This window comes from Rhinolophus ferrumequinum, chromosome 18 (genome assembly GCF_004115265.2).
Source record: "Rhinolophus ferrumequinum isolate MPI-CBG mRhiFer1 chromosome 18, mRhiFer1_v1.p, whole genome shotgun sequence".
In the NCBI taxonomy this organism is placed as follows: Eukaryota; Metazoa; Chordata; class Mammalia; order Chiroptera; family Rhinolophidae; genus Rhinolophus; species Rhinolophus ferrumequinum.
In genome coordinates, this window is record NC_046301.1 from 5352511 (window position 1) to 5372120 (window position 19610).

At 42.1% G+C, this 19610-nt stretch overlaps 1 protein-coding gene across 1 annotated transcript in view; it reads left to right on the top strand.

Moving 5' to 3' along the window:
- Nucleotides 1–19610, top strand: part of FGF2 (fibroblast growth factor 2) — a 42637-nt gene that overhangs the window by 13430 nt on the left and 9597 nt on the right. The window contains 1 exon segment of the mRNA XM_033134366.1: nt 18662–18765. Coding sequence (XP_032990257.1) covers nt 18662–18765 — 104 coding nt within the window.

Sequence of the window (19610 nt, forward strand, 5' to 3'; positions counted from 1 at the left end):
CTGCCGGCTGCCATCTGCTCCGAAGGCCCCGTGCTGCCCCCATCACAGAGCTGCCCTGGGCCTCAGATGCCCGACCCTGAGCCCTGGACGGCGGAGGGGAGTTGAGGCTGCCGTCTGCTGGTTGCCTTTGTTTTCACGTGTTCTGGTCTGTGAGTGGCAATGTCTGTTGCTTCTGTCATAGCACCATCCTCTTTTCTTGTGGACGAAAATTCCACTGATTAGAAGCAGCACGGTCAGCATAACTAGAGGCACTTCAGCTACAGGTGGTCTGAGCCTCCTGAGAAGCCCAGGGTGACAGGAGGAAGGGAAGGTGGCTTGCAGATGCCAGCCTCCTTTGCAGAATCGATGAGGGGCACTGCAGGGAGAGCAGGGGGTGTGAGGGGTGCCGTTGGTCTGGGCCGAAGCGGGGGCTCTCGCCTGCACTGTTGCTCTCCCTTCCCTGCCCCCGGGCCAGGTGGGGCTCCTACACTGGATCTCATCCTTGACCTCTGTGTCCTCAGGGGCAAGGTGCCTCCCCATTGGGGAGCTGAGGGCCATGCCACTCAATGCACAGATCTCAACGTGCCAATTTGCAGCAAAATGGCACCAAATGGCAAATTCTCTTTGGGAGCTTAGTTGCTGTAAACAAAATAGACGAGAGTGCTCCACTGCGTGGTGAGCTTCGCGTGGCTGGTGCTGTGTGAGGAGTGGGGACATTGAGGGGCGTTCTGTCTGTGTACTCGGTTTCTTCTTTGAAGTAGGAGGCAGGATATCTCTGACAGGTGTGGCTGTGGGCTGGGCGGCCTGCGGAGCATGGCATCAGTTCATGTGGCCCCTGTAGAGAAGGGGAGGGGTCGGGGACCTGGGAAGTGCCCCCAGTTGCCAGCCATGTGCAGAGGGTGCACCTGAGGCTGGACACCCCACATCCCTAATAACACCTGTCGGGATGGTTGTGCCACTTCCAGGCGCACCCCCACTGTGTCTGCTCGGCGGCTCGGGTGTAGGATTGGAGAAGCCAGATGGCTCTATTGACCCAAAATTGTGGCTCGGCTTTAGAAATGTGAGAATGAAAAAGCAGGGACCTGAGTGAGGAAGTGGCGCCCAAGAGGCTCAGGGCGGGTGGATAAATGGTGGAGTCAAGATCAGTAAAGTCATGAGGCTGAAAACCCAGCAGACGGACATGATGGTGTCCCATGTTACAGCTGACGATGAAGCAGCTGGGGAATGGTGACATGGACGTGAGTAGTCGGTACAAGTTGCTGAATTCGATAAGCCACGGGTCTTTGAGGCTAGGCTGTGGTTGGGTCTTCTTATGAACAGGGAAGTCTTTCGAGATGATGCCAAGGTGCCACAATTCCAAAGTTTTCAGTGAGTGGCAGTGACCACTCAGTGGTTGGCACGAACAAGGAGGAAAAGACGGTAAGAACCGTGAAGGAGAAAAGGCTTGAGTCTGGTGGCAGGAAGGTAGTAGTCATAGATGCCATTATGGATGCCAGAAAAAGGCTTCCTGCATCAAGCTGGGAGAAGACTGATCCCAGCTCAAAATGGCTGTTCTGAAGAATTGGCCGGACCCCAGTGTGCCTAGTTCCCCGTGGTGTCGTAATAGCCTGTGGTGACCAGCCGTCCGTAGCATTTGGGTGTTGCAAGGAGCCTGTTATCCATTTTTAAAAACATCAGTGTTGGAACAGATAAACTATAAAGCATCTTCCTGGTTCAAAAGTTCTTTCCATGAATCTGAAAACATGCAAATCAGGAGTTAAACTCTTGTATTACCTAAGTGGAAGAATATACTCAGATTCCGAATAATCTTTTCTTCATAGGAAAATCACCATTCCCTTAGAGACAGAAGGTAGAATACCTTACATTCTTGGGAAGAATAGGTAATTGTAGTAAAAAAAGGTGTGAATCGAGCAAAATAAGATATACTTGTTTCTAGTCTTGGAACAATTTACTTGGGAGGGCCAGACTCTATTCCATGCCTGAGATAAGAGATTTCAGTTCAGAGCCTCTCAAACACAATCACGTTCTGTGTCTAAATAATGGCTAGACGATGGTGGATGCCCTGATGGATGCCTGATGTTTTCTCTCTTATATAGCCTCATATATCTTTTGGAGGAAGCAGAAAGAATAAATTAAACTGGGGGAGCAGACAGGTAAGGGAGGCAGAAAGTAGAAGAGGGAAAGAAAGTAGAAGAGGGAAAGGAAGAAAGAGAAACAACCAAACACACTCAAGACGCAAGAGAAGATTTCAAGAGAAGATTTCTCCTGAAACAGACTTTCATGTTCAAAAGTCCTGAGTAATTAATTGCGTGGGGCTCTTGGCACTCTCTTCAGAGAGTGATTCCAAATCTGACAAGGTTCGAAAGCAGCAAAAGAACACAAAATGACGCGATTTCATGGCACAGGGAAAGGAAATACATTCAATAACTGTGATTTTAGGCTTCTTTTTGGGATGGAAGCGTGAACACTAGAGCCAAAAGCCATTTGCTTTACTACTTGTGCATTTTTGTGACATTTCTTTAACTTTATAAATTATAACAATTAATTCTTTGTTGTCTGTTTATTATAAGGAATAAGAAGCCATAGTATGAAGATTTTCTTTGGGAAGATAAGACCTCTTATTTTTTGGCATTTTCATCCATTCCCACCCCCTCCATCCTACACAACTTGTTGCTTGGAACAAGGCACAATTTTAGCATTATTTCAACCAGCTATTCCTTGGAGAATGGCAAATGAGGAAACAACAGAGTGACAGGCTTCATGGGGGCAGTGCGGTTCAGAGCCCACATGTAGAGGAAGCTGAGGTCTGCTGTTTTTTGACCCTAGGTCCCCAGGTGATGGTGGGCAAAGCAATTTACCAACCTGGGCTCTGTCTCCTTACCTTTAACTGAAAAGTTGGGACTAGATGGTTTCTAAGAGCCACCATCTAAGGACATTTGACTCATATTCTGCTGGGGGGGGTCAAAGACTGTGTTTTGGGAAGGGCTGATAAAGTCATCGGCAACCACACAGTCTGGTTTTATGGTCGTAGTGGTGCCAGCGTGTGTGTTCTAGTGCTGTGCTTGGCGCACAGTGAGTGCCTCGCAGTGGTTTGGGGTGAAGAATAGAAGCAAAACGTAAGTTCAATTCATAGTTTTAATAAGTAAAGATGGACAATATCAACAAAGTCAAATGAAAGGTTGGATGTCCTAATGCATGACATGGAGAGAGATGCAGAACGCAGTCTCATGAATGATCTTCGCCATTAAAAGTGGACATTTGTTGAGCACACAGTGCGTGTGGCTGGGATGTATGAAGGCTGGGCGCCACAGCACATGCAGCTAGAGGACCTGTCTTCTGTAGACGGAGCTCACGAAACGCCTAGGGACAAGGGAAGGGAGAGCCCTTAGGATTTTTGCTTTTCTAGATCGATAAGCCTTTTGGAGCAGATAAAATTTTAAAATAGGCCATTGAAAGAGACTAGCTTCCTGTTCATATGTGGAAACAGCATGTTAAAGTGATAAATATAGAAAGGCATTAACTGAGGACGCCTCGCAAGCAGGTTCAGTTGTTCAGGGGCGTTATTCTGCTGCTGGGCATTTCCATTCCAGAGGTGTACTGTTTTTGTGAAACCAGTGACGATGTTTCACCTCAGTGCCCGAGAGGCTGAGGAAATAAATGGCAGACACTTTTGAAGACTCTCCCACCCCACCAGCTTTCAACCACAGTTTCAGGCATCCTATTTTAAAGAATTCGACTCCTGGGTGGTCCACTGGGCTTTATGAACTTGAACTTTAAGGCAGCCGCGTTCTTGGAGTGGAGCGGTGGTCTCCTGGTACCGAGATCCTGGTTTGTCCCCGTAACTTCTCAGCACAGCTGGAGATGGGGCCCTGTTTCTTACTGGAGACTTGCAGGCAGAGGCTTCCTAGGAGCGCGCCCGCTATGTCATGCAGGGATGCAGGGGAGAATTTTCCTTAGGAGGGCCTCCTCAGAAGTCTTGGAGATGGGCCTTGAGTTCTTGGCTGGAATCGGGCTTTTCCAGAGCGGAGGCTGCAGGAATGTTCGTCATTGATTGAGAGACGTGCTGCCCGACTATTTTCATGAGAGTCACATAAAAACCTCTCTTGTCTTAAGCCGGCTTTGAAAGGTGTTTTCCTAATGATTTTCCCAGTGAAACAGAATGACTGCGAGGGAGAGTGCAGTTCAGTCGCCGGAATGCTCTGGGCCGCTGCCTTCCCCTCCCCGTGCCCCTGCTTGCCTCCCCAAAGCTCCTCGTTTCCCGGCACACACTTGCTGCTCTGTTTTCTGTTCTGGAGCTGCCTGAATTGTGTGATTTTTGTAGGTGAATGTGAACTCTTCAATCCAGGAGGAAGTGCCAGGAACACAAACAGCCCTGCACACTGGCATTCGCCAGCCGAGCTGGTTGCATGATCTCCACGGGGCCCTTCGCTTGACAGAAAACTCAGGCTCTGGGCTCTCGCAAGCATCCAAGAAGCATTCCAAAAAGGGAGAAAGAATGAGCAGGAAAAGGCTGCAATCTGTAATTGGGAGGTGCTCCAACTCTGGGGCATGTTGGATTTTTGTTGTTAATCTTTATCCAAGCTGCTTCTGATTTCGGGCTACTCTGGCCAGGTTAATAGCCTTTGAAAAGGGGATTTCAAATTGGTGACCCACAAGCCAAATTCCAGTCACAGACTGTGTGTGTGTGTGTGTGTGTGTGTGTGTGTGTGTGTGTGTGTTACAAGTTTAAAAGTATCCGGGGCTGGTGCTAAGCGGTGGTGGCCCCGTTAGGTGGGGTAGGTGCTCCCTGGTTGGCTCCACTCGTCCCTGCCCCTCTTAGTTTTGTCCACAAGCTGCTCCCCTCTGCGTGTTCCTTGGATGGTCCCTGCAGGCCTTGGAGTTTGTACCAGGATTTTCAGTGTTCCTTGAATGCTGGAGTCCATTTACTCTGAGACAAACCCAAAGGGTAGTTAAGGATGTTTCAGGAATAGATTTGTATTACAGAACTAAAATTTAGAACCATCTGCAGTAGTTTCTCAGTGAAAACGTTTTTCAGCTTCTACCAGTGGCCAACCCTGACTGAAAGTCTGACTTTCAGCAGTTCTTTCGGTATCGGGAACTGACTTCCTCAAAGGCCTGTCCGCTGCCCGTCTCCTCAGACAACAGAGCAAGGGGCTGGGTCAACACCTGGTGCTTCCCGTGCCCAGGGCCCTGCTGAAGACACCTCCGACATAGCACATGTGCCCGCCCGCCCCAGGGGCCAACGTCAGTAAACACTAAAATCAGTACAAAGAAGTGATCACATGTTCGGGGGCCCAGACCGGTTCTTGGCGTTCTCTGTTAATGAAAAATATAACATCTGCAGACATTCAGCTGTCTGAGGCACAAAAAGGCTGTCTTGTCTTTACATAACCCCTTGGCACACCTGAGCCTTCAGTTGTGATAATTTGAGCTGTATCCTTTCCTGTGCCCTCGCCTCCCTGTGGAAGTATTCAGAGGATGTGGAGAATAGAGCAGGGAAGAAGCTGAGAAGCTCTGGTGGCAGAATAGCCCCCAGGCCATACAATGAGCCGCTGCATAACTGACAATGTGATAAGTAGAATAAGCCACCAAAAAAAGAATTTTGAAATAATGATTCTTCTTAGAATCATTGTACTTCCCCCGTGATTATTAGAGGAAAACCTTTAAAATTTAGTATTAACTGAAACTTTGCATCAGGTTTTCATATTGTGTATTGTCTTGTGTTTTTATTCCATGTGCCTGATAGGACGGAACTTACAGTGGCTCAACATGAGTTGTAGAATGAAAACACCTCCCTACAGTAGAGGCTATTATTTGTTCTCGGGGCTGTTCCACCTGTAGGCCCTCAATTTCTACCATTTCTATTCTATCATGGAAACTAAACTTACAGTAAAAATAGTATCTAGAGGAATCTATCTTCTTTACATTACTTGGCTTTTACTTTTTCTCTCAGATAAGTCTGTGTCTCTTAAAGCACCTATTTTAAAGAGCACTGACTCTGGGTGGTGAACACACAATATGAGATATAGATAACATATTACAGAATTCTACACCTGAAATCTATGTAACTTTACTAACAATTGTCACCCCAATAAGTTTTAAGTTTTTAAAAAAATGTTAATTATTAAACTAGGTGAGGATTTAAACTAGTTGGCTGACATTTTTTAATTATTTTTTTTAAATTTGAGGTAATCATAGATTCACATGCAATCATAAGAAATAATAGAGATTTCATTTATTTTTTATTCAGTTCTCCCCGACTGTAGCATCTTGAAATACTCTAGTACAATGTCACAACCAGGATGTTGACATCAGTCAGGCAAGGCAGAGAACCCGTCTGTCATCACAAGGATTCCTCAGGTTGTCCTTTTATAGCCACACTCATCCCTCCAACCCCACCTCTGGCAACCACCAGTCTGTTCATTTCTGTAATTTCGTGGCTGACTTATTTTTCGGTACATTTCTCCAACAGTTGGCCTCTGGGAAGTGAAGACCATTTATCACTTAGGCTGGGCCGATGACTTTTGTAGGTGGAAGCTGGTGTTTATAGATATATACTCTCAAGTGTTGCTTTGTGTGGCTATGCCAGGTGACAGTGTAGGGTCCCCAAGTCCAGAGTACTGAGACGTCAGAAAATGCTGCTGCCAAAGGTTGATGGAATTTTCCCGCCTGGATTCACTACCTCCCCAAAGCAGGCCAAGAAGTGCCCTCAGTGGCAGAGCGTTTCTGGCCTCTCCCTGACACTGGGGTAGTCCGATACTGTCTGGAGCTCCTGGCAGCTGAGGAAGGGTGAGGGAAGGTGTTTTCTCTACTTGTCAACCTGCTGTGACTCTACTGCTGTTGGGACTGTGAGGGCTTTCCTTTTCCTTCCATCTTTGAAGTTCTCTGTGCCGTGGGCAGCTCTGCTTTGACCTTGTGTTGCATGCACTTGGAGCTTCTGGAATGCCACAAGGTGCCACATAGTCTTTCCCCCTTTCTTGCGCTCAGACTGACTTAATTATCTGATGCCACCATAGAAGTAAAAGCCATTGCCATTCCTAAACAAGCAGCTGTTACTAAAAGCATCATGAATCATCTGATGTCCACAGTGTTTGGGCCTCGCTCACACTTGCTCTGATCTGGAGCTCTGCAGCCCAAACAGTCGTATCTTAGGACGTGAAGGGTGAAATCTGGTGGAGGATATATCAGAGGAAATTGATTTTTGTAAGTTTTTATGGATTGAATTGCTTATAACAGCTCTGTCCTTGGCATAAATCAGCAGTACATTTTCAACTCTTTTAATTACAGAAATCAAATGGTATAGCTTAGAAGTATGTAATTGTGGCAAGAAATTTGACATTTCAGACCTATTATATTACACTTATTTATGTTTAAACTGTTAAATATTTTGTCATCATTGAAATCTTAAGTCCCATAGTAAAATCAATTTCTACTTTAGGGACATAAGAATTGATAGAAGGAGTTAATGGACTCACAAAGCCATGTCCTGCCTGACTTGTAACGAAGGAATTCATGGGTTTCTAAGGTCCTTCCCTCCCTTCCTTCCTATTCTTTCTTTCATGTTATGTCCAATTTTAACCTTCTTTGCAAACTGAAAAGTTGCTAAGATTTTAATGAACTATCTGGGTCTAAAGTTCTTATCTATAAACTTAAACTAGCCAGTTGAATTGTGGAGAGAACGGAATCTGTGGTTTTGGGATCTGGGATGCTATGCAAAGGAAAGAATAAAAAGTGCAAGTTTTAATGAGAGCAGCTGTGTGAAGCTTGTTAGTCACATTTGTGTTTTGTTCACAGAAAAGAAAAGAGAAAGGAAGAATAAATTGAAGTTGCTGATTTGTGGCATTTGTCTGATAAATACCTCCAGTACTCCATATATGAGGACTGACAAGTTCGCGAACTTGTTCCATCAATGTTGCTAACCTTTTTGCTATCAGAGGGATTATTCATTATGAAGTTGTACCAACTGGACAAACAGTTAACCAAGTTTACTATTTGCAAGTGCTGAAAAGGCTGCATGAAAAAGTTAGACGACCTGAACTTTTCGCCAACAATTCATGGCTCTTGCATCATGGCAGTGCACCAGCTCACACGGCACTGTCTGTGAGGGAGTTTTCAGCCAGTAAACAAATAACTGCATTGGAACACCCTCCTTACTCACCTGATCTGGCCCCCAGTGACTTCTTCCTTTACCCAAAGATAAAAGAAATATTGAAAGGAAGACATTTTGATGACATTCAGGACATCAAGGGTAATTACGATGACAGTGCCATTCCAGAAAAAGAGTTCCACAGTTGCTTTGAAGGGTGGACTAGGCGCTGACATGGGTGCATAGTTTCCCAAGGGGAGGACTTCGAAGGTTGACCATAGTGATATTTAGCAATGAGGTATGTAGCACTTTCTCTAGGATGAGTTCATGAACTTAATTGTCCAACCTCATATATGGAGACAAAGTTTTTCATTCTCAGCAAATGAGTTTCTTTTGTTACCTAGGCTCCTTTGTCAGTTATCTGTGCATTAAAGAGTTTCCAGTGCCTGGTCTTCAGCATTAAATTGGATAATTCCTGATACAAGAAAAGAAACCCATATGCCTTGGAATTTAGTTATCAGTTACTTAGGAATTTCAGTTCCACAGAGATTACTAAAACTGAGTCAGTTATGTTTTTGACTCAAAAACGTAATTCCGTTGGAAAGTTTATATATCCTATCAGTTTTAAATGTAAAACGTTGTTTTGAATGAGTAAGTAAGAAATTAAATGTGTGCAGTGTTCTGAGATTAGTATGTTAGGGAATAGGAGTATTTCTCGTAGTTAGAGTGAAGCTTAAAATACAATATTGGACAACTGCTTTTTGATTATCTTCATGTACTAAACTGAAGGTTTCTGTTTACTTCGGCTTCAAAGTACTTAAATGAAAAATAACATTAATGCTGGCCCAACTAAGAAACATCACCTCATTGCCACTAGAATGTAAACCCCCTGAGGGCAGACACGTTATAGATGTTGGTTATGGCTGTATTTCTAGCTCCTAGAATAGTTCCTGACACATAAGAGGCAACGGTACCATTTTGTTGAATGAATAAATAACAAACACAGGGTAATAGACTGAGGAATTGTATAAGGTCTGCATCTTCTTTGCAGTAAATACCGTTTAGTTTATTCCCCCTTGAGAACAGTGAAACTGTACATTTGTTTGCTGTCGGTAAAGAGCCAGCTTCCCTCAGGTAAGATGTTTTACGCAGCATAAATGACATATTTTAAAAAGGTGCCTCAGCTATATTATGTAGATCATACTTGCCCTCTTCCAGATACTCTCACCTCCTTGATCAAGGAAGTACAAGGTACCTAACAAATAGTATAATTCCTTGACTCTCAAAACAAAGCAATAGAAAAGAAGCAGGTCAAGTTGGAGACGGATGTATTGGATGATTCCTGTGCACTAAACTCTGATCTGTGGAGAAGGGTGTCAGAGCCTCTGACCTTCACGATAGCCTTGTGTACTAGTAGCTATTATTCTCCACTGCACAGGTGAGGCGGTAAGCTTAGCCAGTACGTGGTGAAGCCTGATTTCGAGTCCAGTTCTGCCTGACTCCAAAATCCATGCACTTGGCACCATGTTTTTCTTTCTGACTACTGCAATCTAATTTCTGTGGTTTATTTCCGTCCAACTTGAAGAAGTTGTTTGCATTCACAGTTTCCAAGTCCTTGCTTTGGTTAAGGAGTGCTTTTCAGCCCGCTATACCTGACTTTGTTGGTACCTGTTGGCACTGAAGGTCTTTTGGAAGGTCCCACTTGAGATTCCATCATCACTTCATTTTCATCCTGTTCTGGATTTTTACCTCTGCCCACTCTCTTGGGGTTTCATTAAATTTATGGACTATTTGCGGGGGGTGGAGAAGTGGCAACTACCTATGTTGAATCTTCCCGTTTGTTAGCATGCATAGCTCCCCTTTTAAGTCTTTTAAAAATGACTTCCAATAAGTTTTATAACTTTCTTCACAAAACTACCTGTTTAAATGAATTACGCATTCTAACAGTTTGTTGTGGGTTACAGAAACTCATTTCTATATTCTTATATCAAGCAACACTGCTGAATTATTTCTGGTAGTTCATTTGTATTTTATTTTGATTTTTAAAAAAACTTTTTATTTGGAAATAATTTTAGATTTACCGAAGGGTTACAAAGATTTTACAGGGAGTCTCTCTGTACCCTTCACCCAGTTCTCCCTAAGGTTAACTTCTTACATAACTGTGACACTTTTGCCAAAACTGAAAAAACTGATACTGGTACATTACTGTTAACTACAGACTTTATTTGGATTGTACCCCTTTTTCCACTAATGTCCCTTTTCTATGCCAGGATCCAATCCAGTATCCAATATCACATGGCATTTAGTCTCTTGATTTTTAATGTAGAAAATTGTACCATCTGCAAAGAATAATACTTTTTTCCCTTAGTTACCAAATGTGTGTGTGTGTGTGTGTGTGTGTGTGTGTGTGTGTGTGTGTGGTAGCTATTAGATGTGTATATACAGAGGGTACCAAAAAATATATATACACATTTTAAGAAAGGAAAACACGATTAAAGTTGTAATACTCAATATATACCGATAACAGAAAATGAATTCAAGTCACGTTTGACTTCTGCAATTATAAGAGAGGCTCAAAGTAGTTCCCATCAGCGTCCAGACACTTCTGATTACAGCGAACTACTGCTTGAGGAACGTTGACCAAAGTGTCCGCTTGTAGACATTGTTTTGGCACCCCTGGTATATATGCATACCTTCCCGCACTGGCGTGGACTGACCACTCTTTTCCAGGCTCTTCCTCCTCCCATAAATGTTGGAGATCCCAAGATTCTGTCCTTTGCCCTTTAATCCTCTGTTGCTGCACATTCTTTTGGGCCCAGGGGGGTGTAGGGGGTTATCTCTCAACTATTGTGTATTTCCCTGTGTGGCTTAGGGGTAGCCTGTCTGCCCAGGGCGGCCAGTTCGCGACAATTACCAGATCTTTCTTTCTAGCATAGATTTCTTTTGAGTTGGCTGTCTTCTGGAAATGTCTGTCTGGATTTTCCACAGACTTTCAGTACATATGTCTTAAGGGAACATATATCACTGTTTTCTCCTGCCAACTTGTCACTCCTCCTGTATTTCCTGCCTCCGCAATCGCCCAGTTATCCTAGACAGAGAGCAACCTGGACTCGTCCTGGACTCCTCCCTGTCTCCATTCCCCTTCGTCAGTCTGTTCATTGTTTTCTTTCTCACTAATTTACCAGGTTCTCTCCATCCCAACTCTTTCACTAAATGCTCTCATTCTTCCGTCACTTTCCACACATCAGACTCCTTCACGTGGCATTCAGAGTCCCATGGTGCCCCCACACCTCTCCACCCCCTTTCTGTGCCCCAACACCCGAGTCCCTGGGGTCCTGGGAGGAGCCATACTTCCTCATGCTTTCTCCTTTGGAAGTTATACATATTCGTATAAGGATGCTTTTTGTTGTTGTTCCTATTCTCTTTTTTCCTGATAAACTCCTGCCGATTTTTGGTCCCCATTCAGTGGTCACTGCTTCTAGGAAAGCTTTGGTCTCCCCTGCTGGGTTCGGTGTACCTCCAAGTGCTCTCGAGGTAGCTTGTGTCTTTCTCGCCTGGGCACTTACAGCACTGAGCCTGTTTAGTTATTTATCTGTATAGCAGCAGTCTTCTCCGGACATGACTGTACGTTCTTCAGGGTCAAATACCGATGCTGTATTTTTCTTTGTGCTTCCTATAGCTAAGCACACCTGGCACATAGCTGTTACTAGTCATGTTTATTGAGTGAATAAATGTACTCACTGTTCTTGGAAACCCTGACTTGACTGTTTCGAAAACTCACATATATATATATATATATGTATGTATGTATGTATGTATGTATGTATGTATGTGTGTGTATTTTTTTTTAACCAGGGTCAAACGTCTTTAGATGTCAGCTTCTTTATTTGTAAGTGAGGTGGGTGCACTGGACAATCTCTCAAGTCCTTCACAGCTCCTATGAGCTGTTATTTATTATGATTTTAAGATTTAGCATCCTTGAGCATATTCAAAAGAAAATGATGCAAATTCTGAAGGAACTTCCAAAAAGGGAGTTCCAAAATATTTTGAACAATGGTAGTTACGTCGAAATAATAATTTGGCATTTTGGATCTGAGCACTTGAACATTTGACGGATTTCCTGATGGTGATCAGAGTTTCTGTTCCTTTGCTTACATGTCTGAATCGTTTTAGAGAGGCTGTAAATCCTCCTTTGCTGAAGATTTTCAAGTAAAAGTTAGACCACTGCGTCTTTTGGATATTGTAGATGGGAGGAGATTGAAAATGTAACTGGACAGTGATGGGACTGATTGACCACTGAGATCTTGCCTAATGATGAGATTATTCAATTTGGTTGTTTACAGCTTTTGTTTTTATGCTACAACAGAAAATTTGAATTTTAATCGGATAACACTATTTTTTCACTTTAATCTCTTACTGGATTTAATATCAACATTAGAAAGCCACCAGAAGTCTGTGTTTATCAAAATTGTTGACTTTTGTGCATCCACAAAGGAAATATAGTGGGGCTTGCTGAAATGATCTGGGTCAAATCAGCGTCTGCGGTCCAATTTCGGAAGGCTTTTTTAGCATAGTCTATTTTTTTTTTTAACTTTTAAAATGTAAAATATAGCATAGATACAGAAAACTACATAAACCAAATCTGTGCTTTAATGAATTCCTGCTCAGTGGACACTCTCGGAACCGTGACTCAGGTCAGAAGACAGAAGTCAGCCAGCCACCCCAAAGTCTCTCCATGTCCCGTCCCAAACACAGCCCCTGCCTCCCAATGGAAGTTTACAGGGTCTCATTTTCATCACTTCTTTGCATTTCTTACTGGTTTCGTCACATCGATAGGCATCCTTTAATATTATACTTTCGTTTCATCTTCTATAATATGTCTGTTTTAAGCCTTGTTTAGTTTCAGATCCTCCTCCCATCCTTGTTTCTCCCTTGTAATTGACTGTTAAGGAAATTAGATTATTGGACCTGTGGCGTGTCTCAGGCTGGATTTTGCTGATGGCTCTGGCTGATTAGAACAAGGGTGGCTCTTTCATGCCTCAGTCCTGGAAGGAATGATATCCTACCTGGAATACCCCTTGTCTCCCTACCCTGAACCTTGTTCATGAGATTGGCTCTTACCCGTCCTTCAGAACTTAACTCAGACCTCACCCCTCCAAGAAAGAGTCCCTGACTTTCCATCTGATAATCGAGCTGTCCCGTCCTGTGGTCTCAGAGCACCTGTCACCTCTAGCATGACACTGAGGACATTGCTGCAGTTGTTTCTTTACCTGTTTTTCTCTTGCTGAGAGGGTTTCATCCACCAAACCTTTGCTAGATACTTCTGTGTCCTGGCACCGTGCTAATGCATAGAATATGGAGAGGGACAAGGCACAGCTCCCTGCCCCCAAGAAGCTCACAGGCAGGAGGGACAGACAAGTATGGTATAAAGTGTTCTGAGTGGAGGAAGCGGGCTGATAGGAGAGTCTAGACGAGAGGGTTCCCATCCTAAACTGTGAAGCAAGTGCAGGGGGGACTGACCGCAGAGGGTTTTCCAGAGGACGTGTGTAGGTACTTACTACACAGAAAAAGGCATGTTCCATTTTATAGTCATTCGTTAAGCACTTTTAGGTGACAAGCTTCATGTTGTTATTATGGATGATAACCTTTTTTCCGTTTTTGATAGCTGTGGCATATATTTTTCAAATGTATAACTAAAAAGCTGGATTAAAGTATCAAAGGAAGGGTTCATGTGTACAGAAGGAGAAAACCAGGCTGTAACATTTATCTAAGTATAAAAATATAAATTAATGTTTTTCTATTTCCAGAAACTAAGCTGAGGGTAACAGATTCCCTAGTTAGGCAGAGAAGGGAATGGATCCTTTCTATGGTTCAGAAGAGTTGACGATTACATCATCCTCCATTTTTCAGAATTCAGAACAGAATTTTGCTAGTTTGTCTGTTCATTATATTGTTTAATTTCCTGGAAAAGTAGACATTTTTAGTGTACTCTTTATGTGGCAATGTAAAATAATTTCTTTCATTCTCCATCTTGCAGTACTCAGTATTTAAAACTACTCCTTTAAGAAGACGCTGTCCCCTAGCAAAGGACACGTGTCTTTGGCTACGGCCTTTGCTGTTTAAGAGCCCATGGCTTTGCTTCGTAAGAGTCTTCTAACTCTCAAGTATGATGCTTTTATGGTATCTTTGCTCCCCAGGAAGCCAGTCCAACAGGGCACAGTGACAACTGAGAAGCTAACTTGAATGTAACTGGATTTAATTGCACTGGATCAGACTGTCCAGGATCCTTGTACTGGCTGAGATTTCACTGTACAGACCCACACACTATTTCAAGGATTCTATCTGGAACATGAACTCGGCTCATACCTGCGATGGACTGAATGTTCGTGTCCCCCACACATGTATACACTGAAATTCTGACGCCCATTGTGATGGTGTTAGGAGGTGGGGCCTTTGGGAGGTGAGGTCATGAGGATGGAAGCCTCCTGAGTGCGATCAGTGTCCTTATAAAAGAGACCCACAGACTCCCCAGCCCCTTCTCCGTGAGGACACAGGGAGGAGACAGCTGTTTGTGAACCAGGAAGAGTGCCCTCAGCAGACCCCAAATCTCACAGCGCCTTGATCTTGCATTTCTTAGCGGTCAGAGTTGTGAGAAATAAATGCCTGTTGCTTACGTCATTGAGTCTACAGTACTTTTGTTATAGAAGCCGGAATGGTCTAAGAGAATACCCTTCCTAAACGTAACACTAATTGCCCAATGAATGGCCTTTGGTTATTTTCTGTTCTTTTATAACCCAAACAACTTTTTATTAGAGAGAGTTTCAAATATAGATACAGAAATAGAAAGACCAGCACAACGGACCCCATGTACCCATCCCCCAGCTTCAGCAGTTATCGTCCCCTGATTGATTTGTTTCATCTGAACTTCCACTAGCTCTTTCTCCCCCTATTATTGCATTGTTTTGAAGTATATCCTAGACATCATATCATTTCACCAAATCATTTAAAAATGATTAAACAAATCATGATATAAGTGATATGTATGTATTAGTACCTGTTATATACATAGATGATTAATATGTATCTCTAAAAGATAAGGACTTAAAAAGATAATCACGGTTCCATTCTCATGCCTAAAAATTTAGAAATTCCCTTAGAAGCATAAAATAATCCAGATAGTATTAAAATTTCCCCTATGGTGTTTTATTTTATTTTTTTACAGTTGATTTGCTTTAATGAGAATCCAAACGTGGTTCACACATTACTTTTGATGGGTATGCTAACATTATGTTCTTATTACAAAAGTAACATATGCTCAACCAAGACAATTTTTAATATATCAAAAAGTATATGAAAGTAAATATTATTTTTGTTTCATCACCTCAAAATGATTGTTAACTCTTTGGGATTATTTTCTACTAATCTGTATATATGCAACTGTACAATTTTTACATAGTAAGTATTCTCTCTGCTCTTCCTTTGGGCTTAATTTGCTCATCTTTTTCTAGTTCTTAAGGTGCAGAAGCTTAGCTTTCCATAATTTTTTTCTTTTCTAATATAACCACTTAAAGCTATAAATTTCCCTTTAAGTATGTTAAGTTTTCATTGTCATATAATTCAAAATATTTTCTAATTCCCCTTACGATTTCTTTTATCTGTTTTATTTAGAAATGTCTTGCTTAATCTTAAAATATTTGGGGGATTTTCTAGATACCTTATTGTTACTATTATCTAATATAATACTTTATATGATTTCAACCCTTTTAAATGTCTTGCAACATATTTTATGGCCTGTAATAATTTATTCTTGGAAGTATTCCTGGAAAAGAATGTACATTCTGCAAATGTTGGGTGTAGTGGTCTTGTCAATTTGGGCATATTCACATGCACAAGAATGGAGTTTGACCCTCATACCACAGACAAAAATCAACTCCAAATGGATCATGACCTACATGGATAAGGTAAAACTAAAACTCCTAAGAGCAAAGCACAAATGTAAGCCTTCATGACCTTGGTGTAAGCAATGGTTTCTTTAGATAATGACACCAAAGCAAAATGAAACAATGAAATTGATAAATTGGATTTCATGAAACTGAAAATGTTTATGTCAAAGGATAACATTAAGGAAGGGAAAAGATAACCCAGAGGATGGGAGAAAATATTTGCAAGTCAGATATCTGATTAGGAATTTGTATCTGTGATATATAAAGAACTCTTACAACTCAATGATAAAAAGACAACCTAATAAAAATGAGCCAATGATTTGAATAGAGATTTTTCTAAAGAAGCTACATAAATAGCCAATAAGCACATGAAAAGATGCTCCACGTCATTACCCATCAGAAAAATGCAGATCAGACCTACAAGATACCACTTCACACCCAACTAGCATGACTATAATTTTACAAACAAAACACAGACTATAATAAGTGTGGCCCGGATGTGGAGAAATTGGAACCCTCAATTTCTAATGGAAAATATAAAATGTTTACTTTGGAAAACAGTCTGACAGCCCCTCAAATGATGAAACGCAGAGTTACCATGTGACCCAGTAATTTGACGTCTTGGTATACATCCAAGAGAAATGAAAACATATCCATGCGAAATCTTGTGCATGAATGTGCATAGCAGCATTATTCGTAAGAGCCCAAAATTGGAAACAAACCAAAGGTCCATTAACTGATGGATGAGCGAATCAAATGTGGTCTATCTAGTCAATGAAATACTACTGGGCAGTGAAAAGGAATGAAGTGCTGATCTACACGGATATGAAGGACCCTTGAAAACGTGATGCTTAGTGAAAGCAGCCAGCCACAGAGCCCACGTGTTGTATGAGCCCTTGTAGGAAATATCCAGAATAGGCACATCTGTAGATGCAGGCAGCAGATTAGTGGTAGCCTGGGGTTGGGGTGGTGGCACTGGGGACGTGGGAGCTGAGCGCTAACTGGTATGGAATGATGAAAATGGTCTGAAATTAACTGCAGCGATGGTCGCACAAGTCTGTGAATTTACCAAAAACCACTGAATTGTATGTACACTTTAAATGAATTGTATTGTATGTGAATTATATCTCAGACGGTTAAAAAAATAAAAAGGAACCAGGAATACCCATAGCTCAGGACAAGAGCCCTTGATATTCCTTAACATCATGGTGACTCTGCAAAAAGAACTTCTCAGCTGGAGTTAATTGATTTGAACAACTCAAGTCCACTAGGCAAATAAGCAGTGGATGGCTTATCGTGGTGGCAGAGTTCAGTTTTTTACCATAGTTTTCAAATAACTATGATGTTAAGGGGAGAATAAAGTCTCAGGTGAATGAAACCTACATGACCTAAAAAAAAAAAAGTCAGGTCAAGTTGGTTGATAATGTTATTCATATATTTCATACTCTTGTTGGTTTATTTCTTTTGTCAATTTTTGCTTCAGTTATTTCAGAGTTCTATTACTAGGTGCTACACATTTAAGATTCTTATGTCTTCTTGCTATAACCCTGTGCATCTCTAGTTATACGCTTGCCTTGAAGTTCACATCATTTGATGTTAATATAGCCCTACCAGCATTTTATACTTAGGGTGTGCATATTATAACTTCTTTCTACATTTTTACTTTCAACTTGCCTGTGTGTTTGTATTTGAAGCACTTTTCTTGTAAACAACATAGTTGTTTTGTTAACTTGGCCCGAGAACCTGTTTTTTTTCTTGGTAACCTGTGTTAGCCAAAGTACATTTTGGGGAATGCTGTTCTAGGCAGGAGAATGCAAATTAGAGAGTTGCAAGATAAAATAGAAAATTTAACTTCATTTTTATTTGAATTAATTGATTATTTGTCCAAATGGCATTATCATTACAACCATGTAATACTTATTTTTTGTTTTCCTCCCATCTGCTTAATATTGATAACATGTGTAACAGATAGGCCATCCTCTTCAGGGTCTTACATCCTGAGAATCTTTTATCACATTGTCTAAGCAAATTAAGCTGAAGCATTTTGGTTTTCTATTAGATAGATATTTGCAAAAAAACCAAATCCCTCCATAAAGAAAGATAAATGCATTGTTATGGTGTTGGAGGGGAAGCTAGAAATAAGATGTGTTGAAACTCAGGGAAATACAAATCAAAAGATAATAGTGAGCAATTTGATTATTTTTTATTTGTGAAGAATTGGTTAAAAATAACTTTTAAAGAGTTCACACTTAGGCACTGGCATGGAAATTCTCACAAGTAGTTTACATTTTTCTGTACTCTTAAAATAGGTACACTTTTTTATATTTTTAATTTAAGCAGTTAACAGGGCCAAGTGGAGGCTAATTATACATGAAAGGAACCAACTTCTCCGTTCTGTCACTCCTCTCTGCTCCCTGACACTGGGGTGAGAGGGCTGGGGGGAGGGACCCTGGGGGGGACCCACGCTGTAGAGCATCTGCAGCTCGTCCAAATATCATTTGACGTCAGTCCCGAGTCTGTGCCCCACCTCACCCATCTTCCAGAGGGGATTACCTGTTTGTTCAGGTGTCTTGTTTCCTTCTGTTGCATAAATGTGTACATGGCTCCTTTCTCTATGATGCTACAAAGGTCATTTTCCCCCCCTTATTTCTAGTCAAACTCCAACTTCAAGCGGAAGAGAGAGGCGTTGTGTCTATCAAAGGAGTGTGTGCGAACCGCTATCTCGCTATGAAGGAAGATGGGAGGTTACTGGCTTCCGTAAGTAACACCTGTTTCTGTAGGTTTTTCCTTTGTGATCTGCTGTTGCTGTTACTATACTAGTGTGGGTATGTGTTAAACCTTTACTACGGGTTTTAAAAGTATTGTATCAGTTAGTCTACATATTCACCCTGTAAAATAGAGAGTATTATGGTCTTTATTTCACATGTGCAGAAACTGAAGTTTTGAGGGACTAGTAAAGTAACCCAGGAAAGTCAGCTCGCGGGAGGCAGACCCTGGGGGGAGCCATGGCAGCCTTGACTGCAGCCACAAGCACTCCTTAATTCCCTGCCTTCCCGCCTGCTCTACGAAGCTGTTAAACGACCCGTTTATAAAGAAAGTCCTTGTATTGTGCAGTTGTTTGAAGATCAGTGGGATGGGCATATAAACTTTTGAGTGTTCATTTTGCAGTTTCTTCTTTCAGACTTGACATACTGAACACCTGCAGTGTAGCACATGAGTTGAAAAAGTGAGTTGTCAACCGAGGTGCAAATAGTGGCTGTGCCACTCAGGAGCCGCGTGTTCCTAGGAGAATGATGCCGAGTCAGTTCCCTCCCCTGTAAAACAGAGACTCCAGTGAGCCCTCCTAGAGCCTGGGTGAGGTCTAACTAAGGAAATGTATATCAAGGTCAGAATCAGGCCTAATACATAACAGGTCCTAAAGTGGCTACTTCCTCCTTGTGATATTTCCCATTTGTGCATAAGGTCATTTAGGACAGGGATCTCTCTCTCTCTCTCTCTCTCTCTCTCTCTCTCTCTCTCTCTCTCTCTCTCTCTCTCTCCCCCCGACAACTTTACCTTTAATATTAGAGCCAGACCACATGTCTGTTGAGCAAACACAGTGT